This window comes from Carassius carassius, chromosome 31 (assembly GCF_963082965.1).
Source record: "Carassius carassius chromosome 31, fCarCar2.1, whole genome shotgun sequence".
In the NCBI taxonomy this organism is placed as follows: Eukaryota; Metazoa; Chordata; class Actinopteri; order Cypriniformes; family Cyprinidae; genus Carassius; species Carassius carassius.
In genome coordinates, this window is record NC_081785.1 from 25,849,430 (window position 1) to 25,874,684 (window position 25,255).

General features: G+C 37.6%; 2 protein-coding genes across 2 annotated transcripts in view; one reads left to right on the top strand and one right to left on the bottom strand.

The window, feature by feature from the left end:
- Positions 1–25,255, top strand: part of LOC132111812 (serine/threonine-protein kinase D3-like) — a 177,685-nt gene that overhangs the window by 33,575 nt on the left and 118,855 nt on the right. The gene's annotated exons all lie outside the window — the stretch shown is intronic.
- Positions 1,892–14,661, bottom strand: LOC132111872 (uncharacterized). Its single transcript, XM_059519508.1, has 8 exons — positions 14,146–14,661; positions 7,505–7,629; positions 6,202–6,575; positions 5,882–6,098; positions 5,494–5,720; positions 5,240–5,387; positions 2,588–2,697; positions 1,892–2,200 (listed from the first exon to the last, which is right to left on the bottom strand). Exons 3-8 carry the CDS (start codon positions 6,343–6,345, stop codon positions 1,892–1,894), a joined length of 1,155 nt encoding a protein of 384 aa, XP_059375491.1. The 5' UTR covers positions 6,346–6,575; positions 7,505–7,629; positions 14,146–14,661.

Genomic DNA, 25,255 nt, shown 5'->3' on the forward strand with positions numbered 1-25,255 from the left:
TTTAAATGCATAATCCTCAGGTTTATGTAATTAGTTTATGTAAAGTGTAATTATGCTAAATTAATAATAAAAAGTTTATTTATTTAAAATACATAAAGTTTATTGTATAAATTGCATAATAATTAAGAGAACTAAATCAGGATAATTAAAAAAGTTAAATAACATTTATTTGAATCATGTTTAATGTATGCTTATATACTAAACCAAATTAAACAATGCATCACATTTATGCAATTGTTTCCCCATCTTATAAAAAAAAATAGAATTAGACCAACTTGAAAATTCCAGATTTATTTGTATTTTTCTTTGATACAAATCTCTGGATTGAGCCAAGTTAACATCAGCCAACATTTAGGAAACCATCCATGAACCCACTTACACAGCCGCACTCGAACATCACATGACTGCTTGGACACCCAAAAAAATAAAAAATAAAAATAAAACTTTACAGAGATCCATTTTCAGTTGCTATTGCTTATTAACGTATCATTAAAGAACTAGGAAATAATTTTAACATATCTCTGGGTTGGAACATGGTGAGAAAAAAATGGGTAGGGGCTGTATAAGTTCATTATTGCCAGCCAAATCACTGGAGCAATTTCAGTTTCAGTGTCTGTACTTTCGGGGAAAGCTTGGTTGAGTCCAGGTCCATCAGGATTTTCTGGTACACCTCAAATGTACACTTCAGGCTTTTAGGGTAGCTCAAATTGAGCGCGTAGATCAGGCCATATAACATAACAAATGCATGAGTGACACTCTGCGGGTTGTGGAGAACCTCCACACCTTCCAGCACAACACAGACATCAGTGAAGCATCCATCACCTTGACCATGCAAAAAACGCCCCCCTTGAAACAAGCAAGATGTGTTAAATCCAGTTAAAGTGTACTAAAATCAAGCAAAAAAATCTGCCAATGGGGTAAGCAAAATTGACTTGATAAGAATTCTTGAAAATAGCATACATTTCTAGTCACTAATAAATGCAATTGGATCTTAAAACTAGACAAAAATGCTTAAAGCTATGCAGTATTTTCTTTCTATAAGAATCTAATAATCAATACATTTAGTGAAAATTGCATTAAAACTAGAATATTGTACTTAAATCTAGTCACTAAAAATACTGTTAGGTCTTATAACTAGACAAACATGCTTATAATTATGTAACTTTCACTTTTTATAAGCACTGAATAAGAAGTACATTAAGGGCAGATTTCATTAAAACTAGAAAATGTTATCTCAAATCTAGTCACTAAAAATACTATAAGGTCTTATAACTAGACAAACATGCTTATAATTAAGCAACTTTCACTTTTTATAAGAACTGAATAAGTAATATTAATGCAGATTGCATTAAAACTAGAATATTTACCCTTAAATTTATCTTATTTTGATTTTTTAAAGATGCTCAATAACCTGAAAATAGATAAAAATTCTTGAAACACCCCAATAAAGAAACATAAAATGTACTAAATGAATAAACAAACTTACGTTTTGCTGAACATTTATTAAATAACCTCCTCTTAAACAAATGGAGCATATAAGCAGGATGAACCGATTTCAAGGCTATTCAACTGACACACACACACACACACACACACACACACACACACACACACACACACACACACACACAAAATAACAAGCATATCAACAGCAAATGTTCTGCACAAAGAGATATGCATCAGTCTATAAGCTGCATTCACTATAACCTCAAACAGCAATTACTCAATGAATGTATTGCATTTATGGCAAATTCAATAAACAGTACTGAAAAGTGTGAGAAACTAAAAAAATATCACAATTCAAGTGCAAAAGAAATAGGGGAAAAACAACAACAAACCAAAAAACCTGCAGCCCTCACTGACTTAGCCATACAACATCTTAGGAAAGAAATTACTCAACAAACATTTTCCATTCATGAATGTCCTTCTTGTACGAGGAGGTTGCATCCTGCTCATGGATGACATCTCCAAGTACTTGTGTTTGTAACACAGACAAGAGTGTGGCAATACACTTGGGATACGTCAGGTGAAATGCGTAGTAATAGGCCAGGAGGTAGAGAGGTCCCTCGTGGAGCAAATCTTTCTCAAATGTTACAACTGGAGTTGTACCTACAACCACAATGCAGTTCTGCTCACCAATCAGCAAGACAGGACTAGAAAGCACACGCCAGTGGATGTAGGTATCAGGATCCTCAGAGGGCTAGAAAACCAAATAAATAAATACAGAATTTAGACTACAAACACAGCAAAAAAGCAAAGTAAGTAATGTTTGTGTTTCATATGTTGTTGGGTGGACATGGTTAATGAGGAAAAGGAAACATCTGTTTCAAGTTTGAGGCTCTTCCTGGGTAAAAATGCATCCAATATAAAACATATGAATAAAGCTCAATTACACGTAACAACATTTACACCCTTCTAAATGACTGGTTATTATGGGTATTTTTTCTACCAAAGGTGGGGTAGAGTTTTTTTTTTGTTTGTTTTTTTTCATGGCCAATTTTTGAGTAGCCCAATTAGGACATTTTCTTAGTGAGAGTGTAGGCATCTTAGGCACCTGCTAAGTTATCACTACTGAAGTTAAACTTACCGTGAGGACGTGGAAAAGAGCCTCACTGATTGGGACAAGTTTCTTGGGTGCTGCAGAGCCAGATGGGAAGAGCAGTGGCAGGGCAGTAAAAACTGCAATGGCATGTTCAACTAAAAAAACAAGAAAAAAAAACAAACAAGAGGAAATCGATATTGATATGCACTTAAGAATTAGGTTAACACTTTATTATACAGGAATAAAGTACATCAAAATCATTAACAAACTATTAGTTTATAGTTAATTTGTAGTTAATATACATATATTAATATACAAATAGTGAGTAGACTGTCACAGAAATTAGTTATTATTGTTTAATTAGCTCATAGTAAAGGAATTGTTAATTAAAGGCAGGGTAGGTAATACATGTATAAACAACTTTCTTCCAAATTTGTTTAAACTTTCTATATATATCAATGCATAATTAAAATGTAAGTACTCTGATAAAAAGAGTATAAAAATCGAGTGACTCTAGACCGTTTAATCTGTATTAAACACAGCTCATTATTTCCATTTCGGGACGAAACATAGGATTGGCCTAGGCGACTGTCACTCTCTCGCAACCATGGCAACCACCCTTTTGCCACACATGACCTGCCCACTTGCGCGCGCACGTTTGATTTGAGGAATTCAACAGGCAGGATCCTAGGAATACCAAAACAATGGCAGAGAAACAGCAAGCAAAATTCACAGTACCAGCCTATGCAGTTAGTGAAGGCAAACCAGGCAAAAAAAGGAAGACAGTAACAGTACAAGAAAAGGCAATGAACAAAAAGTCTTTGGATAAACAAAGAAATAAAACGCGAGTTAATATCGGCGTGGCTTTCCAGCGATGGCGAGAACTGAGGGAACTCAAGGGGCTGAAAAGTGACTCCTTGATGGCTTTATTTCTGCTGGACAGGTAAATCTTTCTTTTTGTATTTTGATCATACATATTTTTTTCATGAAGCATGTGTCATTAGCACACGTAGCTGCGTAATATAGCTGACATAACATTACTTAGCGAGCCGTAGTAGAGACGATAAATAATCTATAGGAGCCCAGAAGGGAGGGGGTGGAGTGAATGGAAATAATGAGCTGTCTTTAAAACAGTCGTGAGAGGTCTACAGTCACTCTATTTTTATACTTTCTTTTTCAGAGTACTTACATTTTAATTATGTATTGATATATAAAGTTTAAACAAATTTGGAAAAAAAGTTTTTTATACATTTTTTTACCTACCCTGCCTTTAACTAGGAGTAAATAGATTAATTCAGTTCAACTCACATTTATTTGTATAGCACTTTTCACAATACATAGTTTTAAAGCAGATTTACAGAGAATGCATGTCAACATTACAATTTAGAGTGATCTGTTATCAAATGGCTGTCCAATTTTAGTAATTTCAGAAATGTACATATACAAATCATAGTTAGCTAATAATGTATTAATTTAAGCAATGTATTAATTTAAGGTAAAAACAATGAGCTCATGGAAGTAAAGAACACATGTTAACTACGATTAGGATACATAGCAAAATTCATGGAAAGGTCATGGAAAATGGAAAAATGTCATTAAGTGCTTTAAACCAACCTTTATTAGACATTAACTGCATTCATATTAAGTGTTCCTTAAAATAGGCGTAATGTTGTTTATACTGTACAAACTGTATATTCTCTCCCCCTACACTAACTCTACCCATAAACCCACCCATCACAGAAAATGGGTATTTAAGTTTTTAAAGGAGCACTTAATACTTATGCAATTAATTTATAAAAGGTTGGTGTAAAGCGCTTAATTAATGACATTTTCCAATTTTCTGTGACCTAATCTAAAGTGAGATCTCCTTACGGTTAAAGGGTTAGTTTACCCAAAAATGAAAATGATTTCATTTATTTCTCACACTCATGTCGTAAGACCTTTTTTCATCTTTGGAACACGAATTAAGATATTTTTTATTAAATCCAATAGCTCAGTGAGGCCTCTATAGCCAGCAATAACACTGAACCTTTCAAGATCCATAAAGGTACTAAAGACATATTTAAAACAGTTCATGTGAGTTGAGTGGTTTACTTTCCAACAATATCTAGTGATGGACGATTTCAAAACTCTGCTTTGGAGACTTACGATTCGTATCAATGATTCAGGGTGATTCAGGTCTTTAGTACCTTTATGGATCTTGAGAGCTTATAAAAAGTACAAAAAGTTTAACCCCTGTAGTCACATGAACTGTTTCTGAATCTTGATAGGTGCAGTGTCATTGCAGCTGGCAATAGAGGCCTTTCTGAGCCATCATATTTCATCAAAAATATCTTAATTTGTGTTCTGAAGATGAAGGTCTTATGGGTGTACAACAACATGAGTTGGGGAGTAATAAATTAAACTATTTTCGTTTTTGGGTGAACTAGCCCTTTAAGTTGTAAACAAAGCATAATAAATATTAACTAAGTTATTACTTATGAGCTAATTAAACAACAATAACTGTGTTAATTCCACTGAAGAACTGACTAATTGCAAATAGCCTATTAAAGTATTACCAATGTAGAGACTACAATATAATAACTATGAATTAAATATAAACCAATAAGTACTATAAGGGTAAGTAATTTATTACTGTATACTTATTATAAATTGTTACTGAAATCAGGTAGGTCAATCAATGAAATACATCTTTACCTCCATTTAATGTCCTTGGAGGCTTCATGACTTTCTTCATGACGCCATAAAACTGAACTTTGGAGTAGAAGTTCTCCCACCTGCCTTTTACCTCAGAAGTGTATTGGCTATTGTTTGGCTCAATGACTCTCCGCAGTTCATCCAATACCTGAGTGAAATATTGAAAGTTATAAAAATCTGTATGTCTGCAGTTAGGCAGATGAAATGGGACATTTGACACTCAGTCTAAAGTATGTTGCAGTGTGTATACCCACATGGTCCAGTTCTTTGAAGCACGGGTATGCCTGTAAAATTTTTGTGGGTCGGTCTTGCTCCTTCAAAGCATTTGAGTCAATGAAATTTCTTCTGGACTGGAACTCCAGGTCTAATAGATGAGTTACAGCAGCTTTGTTTGGCTTCTTTGCTTTGTACATTTCTTGTAGAGTCCTGTAATGTCGTGCCTGTGTTTTCTGGCTGTCAAGGCTGTTGTCTGGACCGTCGGCTATAATTCAGGCATTCAATATAATTAGAACAAGAATGTATGCCATGCCACATAAAAATTAATAAAGCAGAATTAGGCTTACATATATTACCAAATACTATGTTATTACTTACTGCAAATACTATACTTGTGAATTTTCTTGTAAATGTTAATGTACATACATGCTTCATCAATGCTGTCATTTTCTTGCTGTGGGGTGCTTGATCTTGAAGGTGGTGATAGATGAACTGTTGATGCACTGGAATCAGCATCATAGTCACTTGCCACTGCAGCAGACGGTACTTCATTCAGACGTGCTCTCTTGGAGGGAGGGTGTTTGGCCTTCACAGGACTTCGGATATTTGAAAGTCGCTTCAAGAGCTTTTTGGCAACAGTGTCCTGTAAAAAAAAAGAAAAAAGCATCAATGAATAGTTTTGAAACATAATGTTAGCAGGAAAACATGTTTTGACTATAAATATTCAAGCAAATGAAGTCTCTCACCCACTCATGACTCGATCCAGTTGACTTATCTTTTATCATAGGGTAGTACTGTACTAACCGCTTTGCCATGGCAATAACTTCATGTTTAGTGGGATATTTGTAGTCATCTGAAGAGGCTCTTGCAATAGATATCATATTTGTCATGGTATTTCGGATGAGTCGGCAGAAGAGCTCCTTTGATAAGGTGACTTTCCAAGACGTTGCTGCTCGAAGTATGCACGTCTCACATGTTGTAGTTCACTATCAGTGAAGAGAACGTATTCTGGGCTGGGTAACTTCAAAAACTTTGAAGTGCTGGGGTCATCTCTTTTTGGACTTCCATTATGTTCATCATCAGCTGATGAACCTTGGGGTTCAACAGGAATGGTGTGCCCCTAAAATACAAAATGTATACATTAATCAATTCAGAAAAGAAATTTATAATTTTATTCCAGAGGGTCTCACTTGAATGTATAAGTGTTAATCTTTAACCACACAAACTTACATATAAATCCTCTGTGCTGAAAATGTAATTACCGATAACAGGTAAAAAATATCCAAAACACAAATATTTTAACCTTAACTGTCACCATCCCACTGGTGGGACACTTGGCACTCTTCTTATATATTGCCTTTTTTCATATCACATATTTTATTAATCAACACCACAATTAGGTTCGACCTATGAAAACCATTTGAAATCGATGTGGTGTTACCATGGAAATGGTACATTCATTTCTTTTAGTGAGCTCCTACTCTAGCGGGTGATGTCATGTTACAAATTACAATATTTAGTTTAGCTACTTTATAGTCAAATCATGAAAAAACAAATAATGTTGCAAAAGTCTGAGTCTCACGGTTCAATATTTGCCAACTGTTTTGATATTTGGACAGACCTTTATAAATTTGTAATAGTAATTTAAAAATAATAGTACAGTTTATTAATAGTAAAATTTAAATTTGTTTCTATTTAAAAAATTTAACAATGTCGGTGACACCCAGCGGCTTTTTTTTTTTTTTTTTTTACATCAACTTGAAAACGCAACTTGGATAGACATATTGCTTTAATTTGATAGCAATTTTAGTGTTAAATATATTTGATAAAATATACATTTTATATAAAATAAATGCTAAGTACAGTACACTTGATTTACAGTAAATTTAAATTTTCATAAGTTTTTCATACTTTTCATCAGCAATATTAAGCAGACCAAATTTAGGTCTGTTTTTCAAAGCATTCTTGTATTATAAACATTTAAGTTTGGATTGGAATCATGTTTATTCTCAAAAATGGGGTGACAGTTAAGGGTTTAAGTAAAATTACCTGTTCTTCCTTATGAACAATATGCCAAATGGCTTTGCGTCGCAGGAAGTGCTCAGGACCAGGAAAGAGATCTCGGATATCATCCCGTGAGAGAGTTGGTAAAATGTCTTCCCCAATGTTAGCAGCTTAGAACACATGTAAATACGTTAGTTAGCATAGGTCAGGTGCATTATACTTTGTATGCATAACTTTTTCAGATATTGTGAAAATGCATTCACTTGATTATAGCTATTTAATAAGAGAAATAGAGACATTTCTGTTTTATAACATGGTCCTAACATGGCAGAAATATAAATCTATGAAATGGCTTATTAATTAAGTTAAATAAACAGGCAATAATGATAAAATATTCAACACTTGACAAAAAGGTTATTTTTGTCAGCATTAGTAAATGCATTAGGTATCATGAAAAAGCAGAGTTTTTTTTTAAGTTTTAGAGCATTTAAAAGTATTGGTAAATGGTTGTAAAAATGTTCATTGTATGTTCATTATGAAATAACCAATGTTGTGGTATGCACATTTAAAAAAAAATATATAATAGTCCATGTAACACGAGGATCAATAAGTGCTGCAAAACAAATGTTGAAAAACAGTTGACTATTGTCACTGAATACTAATTTATTATAAAGTGTTAACGATAAAACAACAGAAGTGATAGTTTAATTGAATTTGCCTCAGGGTGACGTCACAAAAAAATTGAGGTCATATTTGGATATAGGCCGCTTTTAATAAATTAAGTATAACCTAATTTGTACTAACTAGTACAACTAAATAGATGGAAAGCAACAAGGGACAGGCTGAAATTTCAGACAAAAAGACTGAGAAAAAGACTGAATGATCAGTTAATTTCATTCAGCTACAGGAGCGCTGTTTCCGGTAGGAATCATTTAAGATTACAATTCAACTTCAAATACACAGACTGACCAATAGAATTAACTGACTTTCCAAAAAAAAAAAAAAAAATTACTAACCTTTTAGAGTACAAATCGCAACTTCATCGAGTCCGTCCATCGTGAGAAACTGGCGGGAGGAAGTGCCTTCGTTTCTTTTTTTTTTCTTTTTTATTATGCCTTAACAACATATACAGAACAATACAGCAGACAAAATAATAAAGCCAGGGAAATAAAGGAAGAAAGAAGAAAAAAAAAAAAAAAAGGCAAGACCATTACATTACTCAAATATTTTGAAGACAGAACATAAACGGACAGTTTTAGTAGCCTTTCTATTAGTACTACTTTGAATAGTACAAAAGTAATTTTCCAATTCTTTAAAAAACACTGTAAAACAGGGTTTTCTGTTAGAAAATTTACACTTATGGATGTGAAACTTAACTAAAAGAATAAACAGATTAATAACAAAGGCTTCATTATTCACATTATCCTGAGTAAAATATCCAAAAACTACATTTTCAAATAGCAAAATAAAATTAGAGAGTACCATTTCTTTGATAAACACGGAGACGTCATACCACAGCTTTTTAACAAAACTACAGTGCCAAAAGACGTGAGATACAGTTTCCAATTGCAAAGAGCAAAAAGAACAGAAAACATCAATATCCTTCTTAAATTTACTAAGAAAATGTTTAACAGGATAGAATTTGTGAATCATTTTGAAATAAATTTCCTTTACCTTGTTTGTAACAAAAAACTTGTGAGGCAATAGCCAAACACTTTCCCAAGAGTTTCTAACAAATTTAGCCCAATAAGCAATAGAGCAAGGCTTGGTAGTAACCTCCTTTAAAAACAGATCGCGAATAGATTTGTTATTTTTAGTCTGTGAAAAACAAATTTTACCACACATTGTATCAGTTAGATTGACTATGGGCATGTCAACCCATAACACATCTCTTAATAAAGAAGTAATACCAGAGTTAATCGTAGAGAAAACAAGAGAGAATTCCTTGGGAGTCACAGGAAAATTAAAGTGTTCAAGAAACTCATCATAAGTCATGAGATACCCTTGAGTATTAAACAACTGAGAAACTAAAACAATACCCTTATCAAACCAGCTTTTCAAAAAAATACATTTGTGCTTATACAGAATACAACGATTGTTCCAAATAAAATAACGCAGCGGAGAGAAATTGTGCCTGTATATCAATTTCCAAGCCAACAAGGCTTGAGCATGAAAAGCAGATAGTTTTACCGGTAATTTCTCAATCTTATAATCACACATTAGTAGAAAAGAAAGACCCCCGAGTTGGTCAAAAATAAAATTAGGAATAAAATTCCACAAAGAAGGTTTATTCAGACAAAATTTTAACCAGTTAATTTTGAGAGTGTTATTTAAAGTGGAAAAATCCAAAAAGTCAAGTCCACCGTTTTTAAGAGAATTCACGACAACAGATTTATGAATATAATGCACACAATTCTTCCATAAAAAATTAAATAAAGTCCGATCAATAGCATTTAGAGAATTATTGTCTAAATGTATAGTTGAAGCAATATAGGTCAGTCTAGAAATTCCTTCTGCTTTTGACAGAATAACTCTACCTCTCAGGGACAAGTCCCTTAATAACCAAAGGTTAAATTTTCTTTTAATCTTTTCAAGGGCAGGGTTAAAATTCAGGGAAACTCTATCTTGCTCATTTTTCGAAATGACAACACCTAAGTAATTAACATCTTTTTTAACAGGAATACCATCCAAAGATAAAAGGGAGGACTTTTTTAAATCTAAAATTTCACATTTTTTAATATTAAGGTACAAACCTGAAGCATTAGAAAACAAATGAATAATTTTAATCGCCTGATGAACCTGGGTTGGATTTTTAAAAAAAAGGGCTGTATCGTCTGCTAATTGACTAATTAAAATATTTCTACCAGCTATATGAATTCCTTCAAGCTTACTTTCCTTTATAAAATGACAAAAGACTTGAGCTACAATAAGAAAGAGGTATACGGATGCTGGACAGCCTTGCCGAACACCTCGCTCTAAAAAAAATCTCTGTGTAGTGCCGTGTCCTAATTTAACTGAGCTATTTCCCCCAGCATACAACGTTTTCATCGCATTACAAAAAAAAGGTCCGAAACCAAAACGCTCTAAACAAAAGAAAATGAAAGGATGCTCAATTGTGTCAAAAGCTTTGAAGAAATCCAAAGACAGAATTAAACTATCGTCCTCAATAAGTTCAGAGTAATCAATGAGATCAAAAACCAGTCTGATATTATTAAAGATATGACGATCTTTCATAAAACCTGACTGATTTTCATCAATAATGGAGTTCAAGACCAATTTAAAACGATTAGAGAAAATAAGAGCAAACAATTTATAGTCATTATTAAGAAGGCTAACAGGTCTCCAATTGTCTAAGAGAAGAATGTCCTTTTTAGGTTTAGGTATTAAACAAATGACACCTTGCTTCATACTAACAGAAAGCTCAGAGCAGTTTAAACTCTCTGTATACACTTGCAGGAGGAATGGAGATAACAGCTCAGAATATAACTTATAAAATTCAGCCGTTATCCCATCACTACCAGGCGACTTGTTCATTTTTAACTGTGAAATTGAGTCCTTAACCTCATCGATAGAAATTGGCGAATCGCATAAAATTTGATCATCATGACTAATAGTCCTAACATTACCAAGATGTTAACTAAAACTATCCAAATCGGCTAGATTAAATTTAGATTGATACAAATTAGAGTAAAATTTGTAGCAAAATTGGGAAATTTCTTTAAGATTTTCTGAGACAACCCCTCCAATATTTAATTGAGAAATAGAATTATGTTTAGCCCTATTTTTCTCAAGCTTAAAAAAATAGGAAGACATTTGTTCTCCATGCTCAAGCCACCTTTGCCTTGATCTAATAAAAGCACCTTCTGCTCTTAATTTATACAAATCATCCAACTTAATTTGTAAATCAACTAAATGAGTTCTTTGACTATCGGACAAATTTTCAGGCAAGATCTTGGTAATAGAAGAGATTTCACTAACAATTTTTACTTCTTCGAGACGTTTTAATTTAGCCAAATTACCACTATACTTTCTGAGGTATTTCCCAATTTCATGTTTTAACAATTCCCAATTTAAACCAAAATAATTTTCTCATTTAGCTTTGCTCCAATAAAAGCCAATAAGTCTTCCCAGCTCTGACTTAACCTCTTTATGATTAAGTAACGAACTATTCATTTTCCAATAAGAGGAGCCTTTGATAAATCTAGCTTCAGGAGAAAACATAAATTTAATAGAGACAGCCTTATGATCTGTTAATGGCGTTGTAGAAATATCAACAGAAATATGATCTTTATCTAAATTTCTAGAGACTAACCAAAAATCAATTCGTGAAAGTCTAGATGAATTTTTATTGCTCCACGTGTATTCTCTGTCATATGTATTTTTAACCCTCCAGATATCTACAAGCTCTAATCTATGCATAAAAGCTTTCAAAGCTGTGTTTGAGTTCGATTGGCGACCAGGTGGCCACCTATCAAGAGATTCATTTAGGACGGTGTTAAAATCACCACCAATCACTAAATAAGCATTTGGAAATTTTGACTGCCAATCAGTAAGCTTATCTTCCAAAACAAATAATAGCTGATCATTCTCAGATCTAGAGTTATAACCATAATAATTAACAACAATAAGATTGACATTATAACATTTTAGAACTAACAAAGTAAAGTGCCCATACTCATCACAGTATGTATGCAACACATCCCCTGCAAAATTATTTTTTAAACAGGAAACGCCTGCAGAGTGCTCTGAACCATGAGAAAACCATATCTCATTACCCCACTGCGACTTCCAAAAATTAACATCTTTATCATTAGAATGAGACTCTTGAAAAAAAACAAAATCAGAACCAAACTGTCTAGAAAATAAAAATAAGGCCTTGCGTTTAACAACATTTCTTAAACCCCTGGCGTTTAAAGACACAACAGAAAAAGACATTTGAAATCACAAAAAATGGAACAATTAACCCGCTTTAAGAGCGCTCTATAGACTTAGATTTTTGAAAGTAGGTCACAAAAATAAAAAATGCTGAAAAAGGCAGAACCATGTTAAATATCAAAAATTACAAAAAGAACACTGTAATGGAAAATATTGGCAGATTCTTAAATGTATAAAACAAACCCGTAACAATGTCTACAAAGTGCACGACAGATCAGTCCAAGTCAAAATAGGCGACGCCTATTATTAAAATGAAAGCACTTTAAGTAGATAAGATTTCACCCTGCCCCTGAATGAAAGCTCTGCCTCCAACAAAGTATGCCGTCTTCCCCTCTGCACGCGCTTTTTGGACCTCTGGCCACAGCTTCCTTCTCCTTTCACGATCTCCGGCTGAAAAATCCTCCATAAAGCGCAAACCGTTCTCTTTCAGAAAGGAAGAATTCTTCGCGGCCTTCCAGATAGCGTCTCTGTAAGAGCGAACGGAGAACTGCATAATGGTCACCCTGGGACGATCCGCGCCTGCGCCACCTTGTTGCATTTTCCCGAGACGATGGACCACGTCGATAACATCTGAGAGTTTGTCCTTTTCACTAGGGAAAACTTTTTGGCAGATTTTGACAACCTCAAGCTTAATATCTTCGCGCTCAGATTCAGGAATTCCGGATATCCTCAAATTACGCCTTCTCAAATATGTATCCATATCATCCATCCTCCGCTGCAACTGAGCCACAGGTCTTTCAACACCATCCATTCGCCGCTCAAGAGTAGTAACCTTCTCAACAACGGCCTTTAATTCAGCTGACATGTCTGAGATCTTTCTTTCAATTCCGTCTGAGCGACTGTTGATCAGCTGTGTTATGCCTAATAGCTGCGATGAGATATCAGCTCGAGTGTCGTCACTTGCTCTCTTCTTTATGACCGGTGATTTACTCGGTGTGATAGGCAACGCAGGGAACTCCTCTTCCACTAAACAAAACGCACTTTCCTCGCTTGCACAAGAAACAACGTAATCATGACCGCTACTGGCTGGTGAGCATGCATTAGTATTAACGCTAGCCTCCTTAGCATCAGTCGAAGAGTTACTCAAATGGCCGCGTTTACGCCCCATGGTGACACTATAAAGGTAGTCTTCAAATCAAAGAAGCAGCAAAATGGCATACAGGCAGTATACAATTAATTAAAAGTCCTTTTTGCACTATCTAAGCACATATGGTGCAGGAGCTCGTACAAACACATCTGATTAGGCAGCCATCTTGGACCCCCCTCTTGTGCCTTCGTTTCCTTGCTGCACTTTGGCGCGATGATTGCGCATGCGTATTACAAAACGTTAATACGTCACAGGATCGACGCTCTGTTGCACATGCACTCTCGCGCGTTTTTCTTATTTCCTGTGTTGTACATTTTTAATTTGGCACGTTAAGAACGTTATAGTAGTTATTCCGGCTTTAATGTAGTTAATTGGTTACTGTTGAAAGATAGATTTGACATTAGTTTTAAACTCAAGGTCTCTTCTGTTTAATTTGAGGTACGTTAGCTACGAAAGCTTGCTTTGATTTTACCGGAGAAAATGATTTGGCGCTGCATCATTTGTTATGTGTTTGTGGCTCTTACTCTCAAATCTTTATTGAGCCACATCAATTTTGCACATAGTCGTAGTCCAGATTTCCGTCTGGTTTGTGGAATAGATGGGTGCACTAAAGAGTACCGAGTCTACAACTCTTTTTGGTATCACATCAGACGAACACACTCACAATATCTAGACGGCGTGAGTAGCAGCAGATCACATCGGAGAGAGAGATCAGCACAACACGAGGCATCCGGTGAACCTAGAATAACGGACAGCAACAACTTGTGGACATATAGTGGACGAACGCTGGTGGCTCAGGAAACTCGGAACTCAAGTGACAGTCCGGATAATGAAAAGACACTGGAAAATAGTGTGGATTTGCAAACCTCTCTTCTTGTTCCTGTGGAACATTTTGGTGATTTTGATGCTTTTGTCACTGGTGAAACAGTTTTCTCTGGCTTAAGGAGTAACACCGTTTTGCGGTCTCATCCGAACCTGGAAACACAGGATGTACTACTAAATGAAACTTCAGATTCAAATCCCACTCTACCTATTCCAAACAGGCCTTCAGATGACTCAAGTTCCTCATGCCTCCACCAAGAAACCCCGGTAAATTAATAACTTGGTTCATGTTGATTATGTCATAGCATAGTATATTATTTAACCTAATTATAATACATTCAAGAATATTATATTTTGCCGATTTTCTTCATGTTTAGAATGACGAATTATCAAGCGATGATGTGCTATCCAGACATGCCACTGCTATTGTGATGACTGCTAGAGAGAAACATCATCTCTCAAAGGTTAGTATCAGTAAAAGAAAGATGCGTTGTAGTGCTTAACACAAAAGGTCTCATTCGTTAACATTAGCTAATGTATTAACTATCACGAACTAACAATTAACAATACAGTTTTTAGTTACAGTATTTATTCATCTTTGTTAATGCTCGTTAATAAGAATACAGCTATTCATTGTTTGTTCATGTTAGTTCATAGTGCATTAACTAATGTTTAAAAACTACAGAATTTTTTTTATGTATTAGTAAATGTTAAAATTAACATTAAGTTTAATAAATGCTGTATAATTGTTCTTAATTTATGTTATCTGTAGTAGTTGAAACACATTCATTATTAACTTGAAACACTATTGACTTTTCTTTGAAAGAAAACCTCCTAATTTACTGCTTATTAATAATTAATATGTTTGTTGTTAACATTAGGTATTGGGTAGGATGAAGAATATAGAATAAGGTTATGCAGAATTAAGCATTAATATGTGTGTAATATAATAATAAATTAATTAATAGTAATAATGATAATAAAATAAAGTGTTACCTCTAATGTTAACTAATAAAACCTTATTGTGAAGTGTTTTTTGTTGTAATCTGAAATCTAAAAGAACAGCATTTATTTAAAATAGAAATAATTTATAACAATGTACACTACCATTTAAAGTTTGGAGTCATTTATTTATTTTCTTTTTTAAAAATTGATACTTTTATTAAGCAAGGTGGTGTTAAATTGATAAAAAAAAGCAACAGTAAAGACATTGTTGGAATATATTTATATTTTGAATAATTTCTGTTATTTTACTATTTTTATTCATCAATGAATCCTGAAAATATTATTAAAGGTTTACATTATCACAAGATATTAAGCATTACAACTGTTTCCAACATTGATAATAACTGAGTATAAAATCAGCATATTTTCATGATTTCTGAAGATCATGTGACACTGAAGACTGGAGTAATGATGCTGAAAATACAGCTGCACATCACAGAAATAAATTACACTTTAACAGAGATTCACATAGAAAACAGATGTTTTAAATTGTAATATTTCACAATATAAATTTTTTTCTGTATTTTTGATCAAATAAATGTTGGCTTTGAGCATACGAGATGTCTATCAAAACCATATATTTTTTTAATATTTCCAAATTTTACCTCACAACCTCAAAAGTACACCTCTAAAATTAGTATTTGCTACTATAAAACTTAGCAAAAACTTTGTTCCTAAGTCACATTAATGATCTATCAATGTTCTCATTCAGTGATGTTTGTAACGCTGTAACATGTATTTCCTGTCACGGCTTACGCTGCTGGAAGGAACACGGAGCCGAGGGATAAACGAAACAAGGATTTATTAAATTATACATAGGCAAGGTAAGTAACAAATAACAGGTGGCAAGTGGCAAGTAACAAGTGGACAAGTAGACAGGTTGACAAGTAGACGAGTCGACCCGACAAAACAGAACTGCAAGGACAAGGCTTAAGTAGAAGGGATAATTGGGGAAACACAGGTGGATGGCATGACTAAATTAACAGGGACATGGAACACATGGGGAAATGAAGAGACACACCTGGAAACTTATCAAACCGAACACGGAAGACAGAAACTGGGTCACAGGGGCAAAAACACACAAAATAAGTCCAGGTGTGTGACAGTACTCCCCCCTCCCGGTAGGTGCGTCCTCGCACCGTAGAAACAACAAAGGGAGGCGTGGGTGGGAACTTGGGAGGAGGTTCCGGTGGAGGACAGCCTCCCAGGAGGGGGCCAGCAGACAGGGACTACAGAGGAAGGAGCCAGGGAGGAGATGACGGAGGGAGGAGCCAGGGAGGAGACAGGAAGGATCTGAAGCAGGAGGTACCCAGCAGGACCCAGGCCACAGCCATAACGGCCCAAGGTGGAGCCGACGGTGGAAGGAGCCATGGAGGAGGAATGGTCACCGACTCCAGGGACTCGACCCACGGCAACGGAGCAAGTGGAGGAGGAGCCCGAGGCGGAGACGGAGAGCCGAAGAGCCAGGGTGACGGGGAGGAGCCGGAGGTCCTAGGCGGAACTGATGGCTCTGGTGACTGACGCGGCGATGTGGATCCGGAAGGCCGCGGTGAGGCCAGAGTGACCGAGGACTGAGGTGTAGCCGAGGGGATGAAGGAGCCTGACGGAGCCGGAGGGACGGAGGGATGAGGCGAAGCCGGAGGAGTGGAGTCCCGAGGCATAGGATGGACGACGCCAGACCAAGGCGGAGCCGGAGGGACGAGGGAGCCAGGCAGAGCCTGCGGACTGCCGGGCCACGGCGGAGAGGAAGGAGCTAGGAGCCATGGTGGAGCCGACGGGTCAACGGGCCGAGGCGGAGTCCAGGCCTCAGAGGCTGGAGGCGGAGGTGAGGGAGACGCCGACCAAGGCGTCGCTGGAGGATGGCGGTCCCGCTGAGCTCGCACCACAATGATGGTAGGCTGAGGGCGAGCAGAGGGGCAGCCAGACGACAGCGGAGGAGGAGGCAGGAGTGGGTGGGAGGGTGGGAATTTTGGAGGAGCAGGCATTGGAGTAAGCTCTGGGGCTGGAGCCCTTCCTGGGCTTAACGGAGGATCAGGAGCCCGTCCTGGGCTTAACGGAGGATCAGGAGCCCGTCCTGGGCTTAACGGGGGTTCAGGAGCCCGTCCTGGGCTTAACAGGGGTTCAGGAGCTCGTCCTCGGCTTAACGGGGGATCAGGAGCCCGTCCTGGGCTTAACGGAAGATCAGGAGCCCTTCCTGGGCTTAACGGAAGATCAGGAGCCCGTCCTGGGCTTAACGGAGGATCAGGAGCCTGTCCTGGGCTTAACGGAGGATCAGGAGCCCGTCCTGGGCTTAAAGGAGGATCTGGCATAGGTGAATTGGAACCCCCCTCATTTTGACCCATTTGGCGCTCCATATTTTGCTCCCTCGTGGTGGGCAGTGTCGCCGGCTCTCGCACCTGGTCTGACGGGATGCTCTCTGGCTCTCCGTCATCGGTGGGCTCAGGCTTATGCCTCGTACCGTGGGGAGATTGTAGGCTGGGCTCTGGGTCCAGAGTGGACCTGGCGAGATCCTCCATTGGGCCGACCGTGAGAGGGGACCCATTTCTCACCAGATTCCACTCTATAAATGCGGCGAAATCCTCCCGAGGACCATCTTCGGGCGACAACGCTCTGCACCTAGGGTTCAGGCTGGCGTGATAAAAGGTGCAGAGCGCGTGGTCCGGGTAGCTGGTGGCATTAGCTAGCCAGAGAAACCGTCTGGTATGGTCCTCGAGAGACAGTCCCTCCTGCTCCAGCAGGAGGAGGAGGTATTCGGGGCGATAGAGGGGATCCATGAAACACTACGGAAAGAAAAAAGACTGTGAAAAAAAAACGGAAAACAAAACGGAGGGAAAACACGCAGTTTTTAACTTTTTCAGGTCGGGTCTTCTGTCACGGCTTACGCTGCTGGAAGGAACACGGAGCCGAGGGATAAACGAAACAAGGATTTATTAAATTATACATAGGCAAGGTAAGTAACAAATAACAGGTGGCAAGTGGCAAGTAACAAGTGGACAAGTAGACAGGTTGACAAGTAGACGAGTCGACCCGACAAAACAGAACTGCAAGGACAAGGCTTAAGTAGAAGGGATAATTGGGGAAACACAGGTGGATGGCATGACTAAATTAACAGGGACATGGAACACATGGGGAAATGAAGAGACACACCTGGAAACTTATCAAACCGAACACGGAAGACAGAAACTGGGTCACAGGGGCAAAAACACACAAAATAAGTCCAGGTGTGTGACATTTCCCTCCTAATTAATGTTTTGTTTTTATTTTTTTCAGAGTGGTGTGAATGATGTTGTGGCTGAGGTTCAGGAGTATCAAGCTCAGTTACTGAACAGCTTGAGGAGTCAGCTAGAAACAGTATTCAGCAGACATGCAGGAAGTGAACTTCAGCGAGAAGCTTTGGGACTCTTTGACTCCTTTAAAGATCCATTTGCTGCAGTTTCAACATCATATAGACAGGACAGTGTCATAAAAGAAAAATTCAATTTTGTGGAAGCAGAAGAGGTTTCAGTCGGATTAGCAGTATGTCGTCAGAAAAGAAAAAAACAAAGAGACCTCAAAATAAAAAACAAATGTTTCCATTATATACCCCTGATAAAGAGTTTAGAACAATTAATGTCTCATCCAAGAATCTTTGCCATGATAAATGGTGGATCTCAGAAATGCAGCAGTGGATATTTTTATGACATCATAGATGGCGAAATAATGCTTTCACACCCTTTATTTTCTTCTAGACCCTCTGCTTTACAGATAATCCTTTATTCGGATGAAATCGAAATTTGCAATCCACTTGGGTCTCATGCTTCAAAGAATAAGTTGCTCATGTTTTACTACACTTTGGGAAACATTAATCCAAAGTACAGGTCAAAATTAGCTTCAATCCGCCTTCTTGCTATTGCAAAGCAAATTGAACTCTCAGAATGTGGAGTTGATGCCATATTGGCAATATTGCATGAGGACTTGGTAAAGCTATATAATGGCGTGACGATTCATCTTCCATGTGGTGAACGTGAGATATATGGAGCAGTGGTGTCTGTATGTGGAGATACTTTAGCTCAACATGAGTTATGTGGATTTAAAGAGGGTGTGGGCTTTGCATACAGTAAATGCCGACATTGTGAATGTTCTTTTGAAGACATGCAAATGTTTTTTAATGATGAAAACTTTGAGCAAAGAACACTGGAAAGACATATTCGACAGTGTAGTGACATTGAGAAAGCCAGTACTGAATATCTCAAAAACAGCCTTAAAACTACATATGGAATAAACCGAAGGAGCAAAGTAATGGATTTTCCTGCCTTTAATTTAATCCATCAAACTCCTCAAGATATAATGCATGTAATTCTTGAGGGCATTGCTCCCTTGGAAATTAAGTGTATCCTGAAACAATTGGTTCTTTTGGGACAACTGGACCTTGATGCTTTCAATGCTGATATAATTGGATTCCCATACTCTCCACAAGATACTAGAGATAGGCCTAGCCCTATTGCGTACAGTACGTTAGCTTCCAATGACAACAAACTGAAGCAGTCATCAGGTCAAATGCTTGTTTTGCTCAAAATAGTGCCCTTTCTATTGGATGTGATTAAAGGTACTGCATATTTTTCCTTCATTCTTGAGCTTCTGGAGATTGTTCAAATTTTGTTTTCACCTGTTATTAGCCTTGAGACTACTGATAAGTTGAAAGTACTTATTGAACAGCATCTTAAACATTTTAAGGACCTTTTCTCAGAGAACAACATTACACCTAAACAGCATTACTTGATTCATGCTCCATCCCAGATTAAACTGTTGGGACCAATGCTCCGTCACATGTGCATGAGGTTCGAATCCAAACATTGTTTTTTTAAAAAATGGGTTTCAAAAGTAAATTTTAAAAATGTCTGTAAGTCCTTAATTAAGCACAACCAAATGTTTGAATGCTGTCAGAATGTAAACCATTCCAACCACCCGATTTTTTTCAGTGAATGTGTATTGGGACCAGTATCAGAAGTAAAAAACATGCCGTATTTAAAAGGAAAAGTAAGGGACTACTTTGGAGTTGATCAGATAAAACATGCAGTGTCTGTTAAGTGGATTACTTTAAATGGAAACAAATACATTAGTGAAAAAACATTAGTAGTGTGTATGGCAAATGGTAGTAGTCTACCGGAATTTGGACTTGTGAGGAACATATTTGTCATAAATTCATCTTTGTATTGTTTTGAATGTCAGATGTACAGTACAGTCTGTTTTGACAGAGACTACATGTCTTATAAAATTGAGGTTCACAACCTGGGAGGCAACTGAACTAGTAAATGCAGACAACCTTATAGACTTCACACCGTATTACATTTTAAGTCACAGGGACATTACATACGTCCCTGTGAAATATTACCTCAGAGATGTGATTGAATTACATAAAGCCTCAAGTGTGTGAGAATTTATGGGTGTGTTCTAAATTGAATACGTTTTGAATTATTTTGGATGTCTAACAATTTCAAATAAAATAATTCTTTAATTTACCATTGGGATATTTTGGATATTTTTACAAGTTGAGTTCATCGACATTGTTTTGACAGCCCCAGGGTTAAATAAATCTGTGTTACTTTGTAAATGTGATTGTTCTGCATACAATGAAATATAGTAAATCAGATTTAAACCACTTTTTGACCAAGTGTTTTTGTTCACACAAGCAATTTGTCTTAATTGAATTTTCAAATACATGAACAGATAGAAAAAAAATATATATATTTGAACTTTCTTAATTTTCTTGAAAATAGAATTTTTAGGAGTGGTATTATTCTTAAAATTAGCACAACAATCTAATTGAAAATCCACCAAAACTCGCACTTTATAGCTGTCACTTGTTTCTGGTAAAATCTACCTCAAAATGAGTTAAAATTTACTTATCAAGACAGAATAAGACCAATTTTCTTACATTAAGATTAATGAACTAGTATGCAATGTATTTTATAAGAATTTTGGTCTTTTATGGCAAAAAACAAGATGTATTTTCTAGAAATAAGATTGTTTTACTTTCTTAGATTTCTGTTTTTGCAGTGGATCCTCTGATTGTACTTTGTAGATGCCCATAATCTTTCCTGCCATTTCTTCCTCTGCCTCTCTGGATTCAATGTCCTGGAATGTATACACACACACACACACACACACACACACAACTTTTCATTAAAGCACACAGCATATATGCATTCATGAGAATGGAATGGATGCAAGTTCAGGATAATGACCTTAAGACCTGATCACCCCCTAAAAGCCTGGAAAAAAGTCACAAGGCTGTGGATAATGTTAACAACACAATGCATTTTTATCTCCAGTTGTGCAATTTCCTATTAATGTAACAACAACAATATAATATCTGAATATTATCCAAGTATTCTTGTTCTCACTTGATTATGGGTCAACCCTTCACTTGGGGTAAGGTTTTGTGCTTTAGAACGGAGGGATTTCCGGGGAGACTGCAGAGATTTTTCAGCACCTGTGAATGAAGACAAACAGAAAAACAACTCTATTAGGTTATTTGTGAACTTAGCTGCATTTTCACTTTAGTTTTTTGTTAGGGTTTAACAACATTAATGATGCTCCAAACGTATAAGCTAGCTCTTGTTCAATTGTATAATGTAAAATAATACCTGGAAAAGCCCCACATTTTCAACCTAGTCTTATATAAAACATTGTAGGCATAATTATCATTTTATATTGTAAATTAAATACTTCACATTTTAATGTTTACTCTAAAAATTTCAGTATTATATTGAAAATCTATTTTACATTACATGGACTGAAAATTAATTACAACTTCATTTAAGATATGTTCTACATTTTAACGTGTACATCTTTTAACTTATACTTACAAAAATCTATGTTGCCACGTGGTGTGAACACGGCGAGAGGAAAACTAAGAAAATACCATAAGAGTTACGTTTCTGGAAAAAAGAATGAGAGAATGAAATGATAAGTGGTGTCAAACATTCAATTCTGTAATCTAACTAGCCGTAAAACAGCAAACATTAGCTTACATATTACAGTGACAATTCTTGACTTCGAATTCAATTCTCTTTATTTTCACAAACATAAAAACCAACAGCAATGGGTTAATTTGATGCATTTTAAAGTTGTTTGACCAAGCTAGCTAAAGTTACGATGCTAACGCGGGCTTCTGTATTCTCTGGTAAAACGACGTAAAACCGTTTAAAAAAATCACAAACTACATAAACTTATCATAAATGGATTAATATACTCGATGCAAAATAAAATGCATAATTAGAACAGGAGCAATTCAACAAAGGATGTTTTCGGATTACTTACCAACATGTGTGTGACGGATTCCCACAATATCCCGAGGGCTTGTGTCCAGCGAAAGTGACGTCTTTTCCTGTTTCCCAAATGGATTTTTTTCATAACTTTGATGAAAACCAATCACATAAACTTTAAATAACATAATCTTGTTTGTTTTATAACTCGTATTATTCAAACAATGTTAGTTTTATTAACTAATTGCATTAAATAAATTGTATAGTTGATTAAATCTTTTAGAGTTTATTTACTTTTAATGTATAGATTTTAAAAATATGAGTTTTTAAATAAAATCAAATAGATGTAAATGCATAAAAACTAACTCTGCCATGAATCACTTCTGTGAGTGACTGTGTACCGTACACACATTTTCAATGGAGGGACAGAAAGCTCTCGGACTAAATCTAAAATATCTTAAACTGTGTTCCGAAGATGAACGGAGGTCTTGCGGGTTTGGAATGTCATGAGGGTGAGTCATTAATGACACAATTTTCATTTTTGAATGAACTAAACCTTTAAAGTATTTCATCTAGGTCACCAGTAGCAAATGAGCAAACCAAGTAATTACACCATTTCAAGCATTTTATCTGCATTATATGTTCTGTTAAAAAAATCATATTTGGCGGCATATTAGCGCCATATTCGCCCGATACCGAAATACCAAAAGGATATATGGGTCGGGCTCTAGTAATGAGCCCTCTATCTTGGAAGTAATTTCCTTTTAGTGTTCGACATTTCATCCACACGGTGTCACGGTTCATGAATGCACCGTCTCCTGCTGTATTCATGTTACGTCATGTTGATTGTTTCATGTGGGTGCAGCTCATTCCAACAGCCTACTTAATGCCCTGTCTTTCATCTCTTGTTTGTCAGATCGTTGTTTGAGGTCCTCCGTTTTGATGTCTGTTCAGTTTAGCGTGTTCCGGCCCTTGCCTTGTCTCCTGTTCGACCGTCTCAGGATTGTTACATTCACCCACGGATTATCTTCACCTCTCACGGATCTACCACCACCGTCATCTCTACCAGCGCACTCAACCCACCTATTCACCAGTCTGTGCTGCCATCGAGGTCCCTGCGTCACTCTCCAACCTTCACCCATCACATCTCTTTACAATAAACTCTGTTAACTTGCATTTGCCTCCTGTCTTCCATACTAATCGTTACAGAACGATCTGACCATCATGGAGGCAGCGAGTACTCAACCTTCCGCTCTCGAGGAATTTCTCAGCGCCAGTGTTCGGAGAATGGACTCCCAGGAGAGGAATCTTAACGACACTGGTCGCGCGGTACAAACCTTGGTGACGCAGGTGTCCGAGCTCACTCAACAGTTCCAGCTACTACGAGCTCCCACTGCGCCACGCACACCGCCTGTTCTCCCAGTACCATCGGAGACCCCCTCCCTGCCAGAACCACATCTCCCGATTCCGGAGACATACTCGGGTGAGCTCAACTTCTGTAGAGCATTTCTAACCCGCTGTGACATGCACTTTTCCCTACAGCCCAGAACCTTCGCTAATGAAAGGGCCAAGGTGGCCTTTGTGCTGACTCTACTCTCTGGGAGGGCGGCATTATGGGGGACAGCGGTGTGGGAGAACCAGGATCCATGCTGCGCCTCGTTTCAGGCACTCTCCGCCGAAAAGAGACGGGTCTTTGATCGGGCCGTCGCCGGACTGGAGGCGGCCAGGAGGCTGGCGGAGTTACGCCAGCATGAGAGATCCGTCTCGGACTATTCCATCGAGTTCCGGACCCTGGCGGTGGAGTGTCATTGGAACGAGGAGGCGCAGTGGGACATGTTCCTGCATGGGCTGGCTGACCGCGTCCAGAAGGAGATCTACGCCCTGGATCTCCCCACGTCCCTCAACGGACTTATTGAACTGACCTTGCGGGTCGACGCACGTCTGACGCGGATGGAGAGGAGGAGCTTACCCAGCACCACATCCAGGACACCGGCGGATGTGCGATTCAGCGGCGGGGACGCGGCCAGCCCCTCCTACGATCACGAGCCCATGCAGGTAGGGCAAGCTCGGCTTTCCCGGGAGGAGAAGGAGAGGCGGAGGTCCCTTGGCCTGTGCCTCTACTGCGGGGGAGCCGGACATCAGTCGGACATCTTTCCTGGTGTAAAAAGTGTCATGAGTCTTGTTTAGTGTCTGCCTCTCCGTCTGTGTCTATGTCTGTGTTACAGGAGGAGGCGGTGGATTTGTCTAACGTGCCCGCGGAGTACCTCCATCTGAAGGAGGTGTTCAGTAAGTCGCGTGCTGCTTCTCTTCCTCCGCATCGTCCCTACGACTGTGCCATAGATTTATTGTCAGGTAAGTCTCCGCCTAAAGGCAAATTATATTCACTTTCTGTTCCGGAGAGGGAGGCTATGGAGAAATATATTTCTGATTCTCTAGCTTCGAAGTTCAACCATTCCTCTTCTCCTGCGGGGGCGGGGTTCTTTTTTGTGGGAAAGAAGGACGGATCACTGCGACCTTGTATTGATTACCGGGGACTGAACAACATCACAGTAAAGAATACTTATCCTTTGCCATTGATGTCTTCGGCCTTCGAGAGGTTGCAGGGAGCGTAAATTTTCACAAAACTGAATTTACGCAATGCTTATCATTTGGTTCGTATCAGGGAAGGGGGATGAATGTAAGACCGCTTTTAATACCCCC

Excerpts from the sequence above, each read along its gene's own strand:
- LOC132111872 (XM_059519508.1), bottom strand. The coding sequence starts at position 6,345 with ATGACAAATATGATATCTATTGCAAGAGCCTCTTCAGATGACTACAAA. Across the intron at positions 6,099-6,201 it reads CTGGATCGAGTCATGAGTGG|GACACTGTTGCCAAAAAGCT; the intron begins GTGAGAGACTTC and ends TTTTTTTTACAG. Across the intron at positions 2,201-2,587 it reads CTCTTTTCCACGTCCTCACG|CCCTCTGAGGATCCTGATAC; the intron begins GTAAGTTTAACT and ends TTGGTTTTCTAG.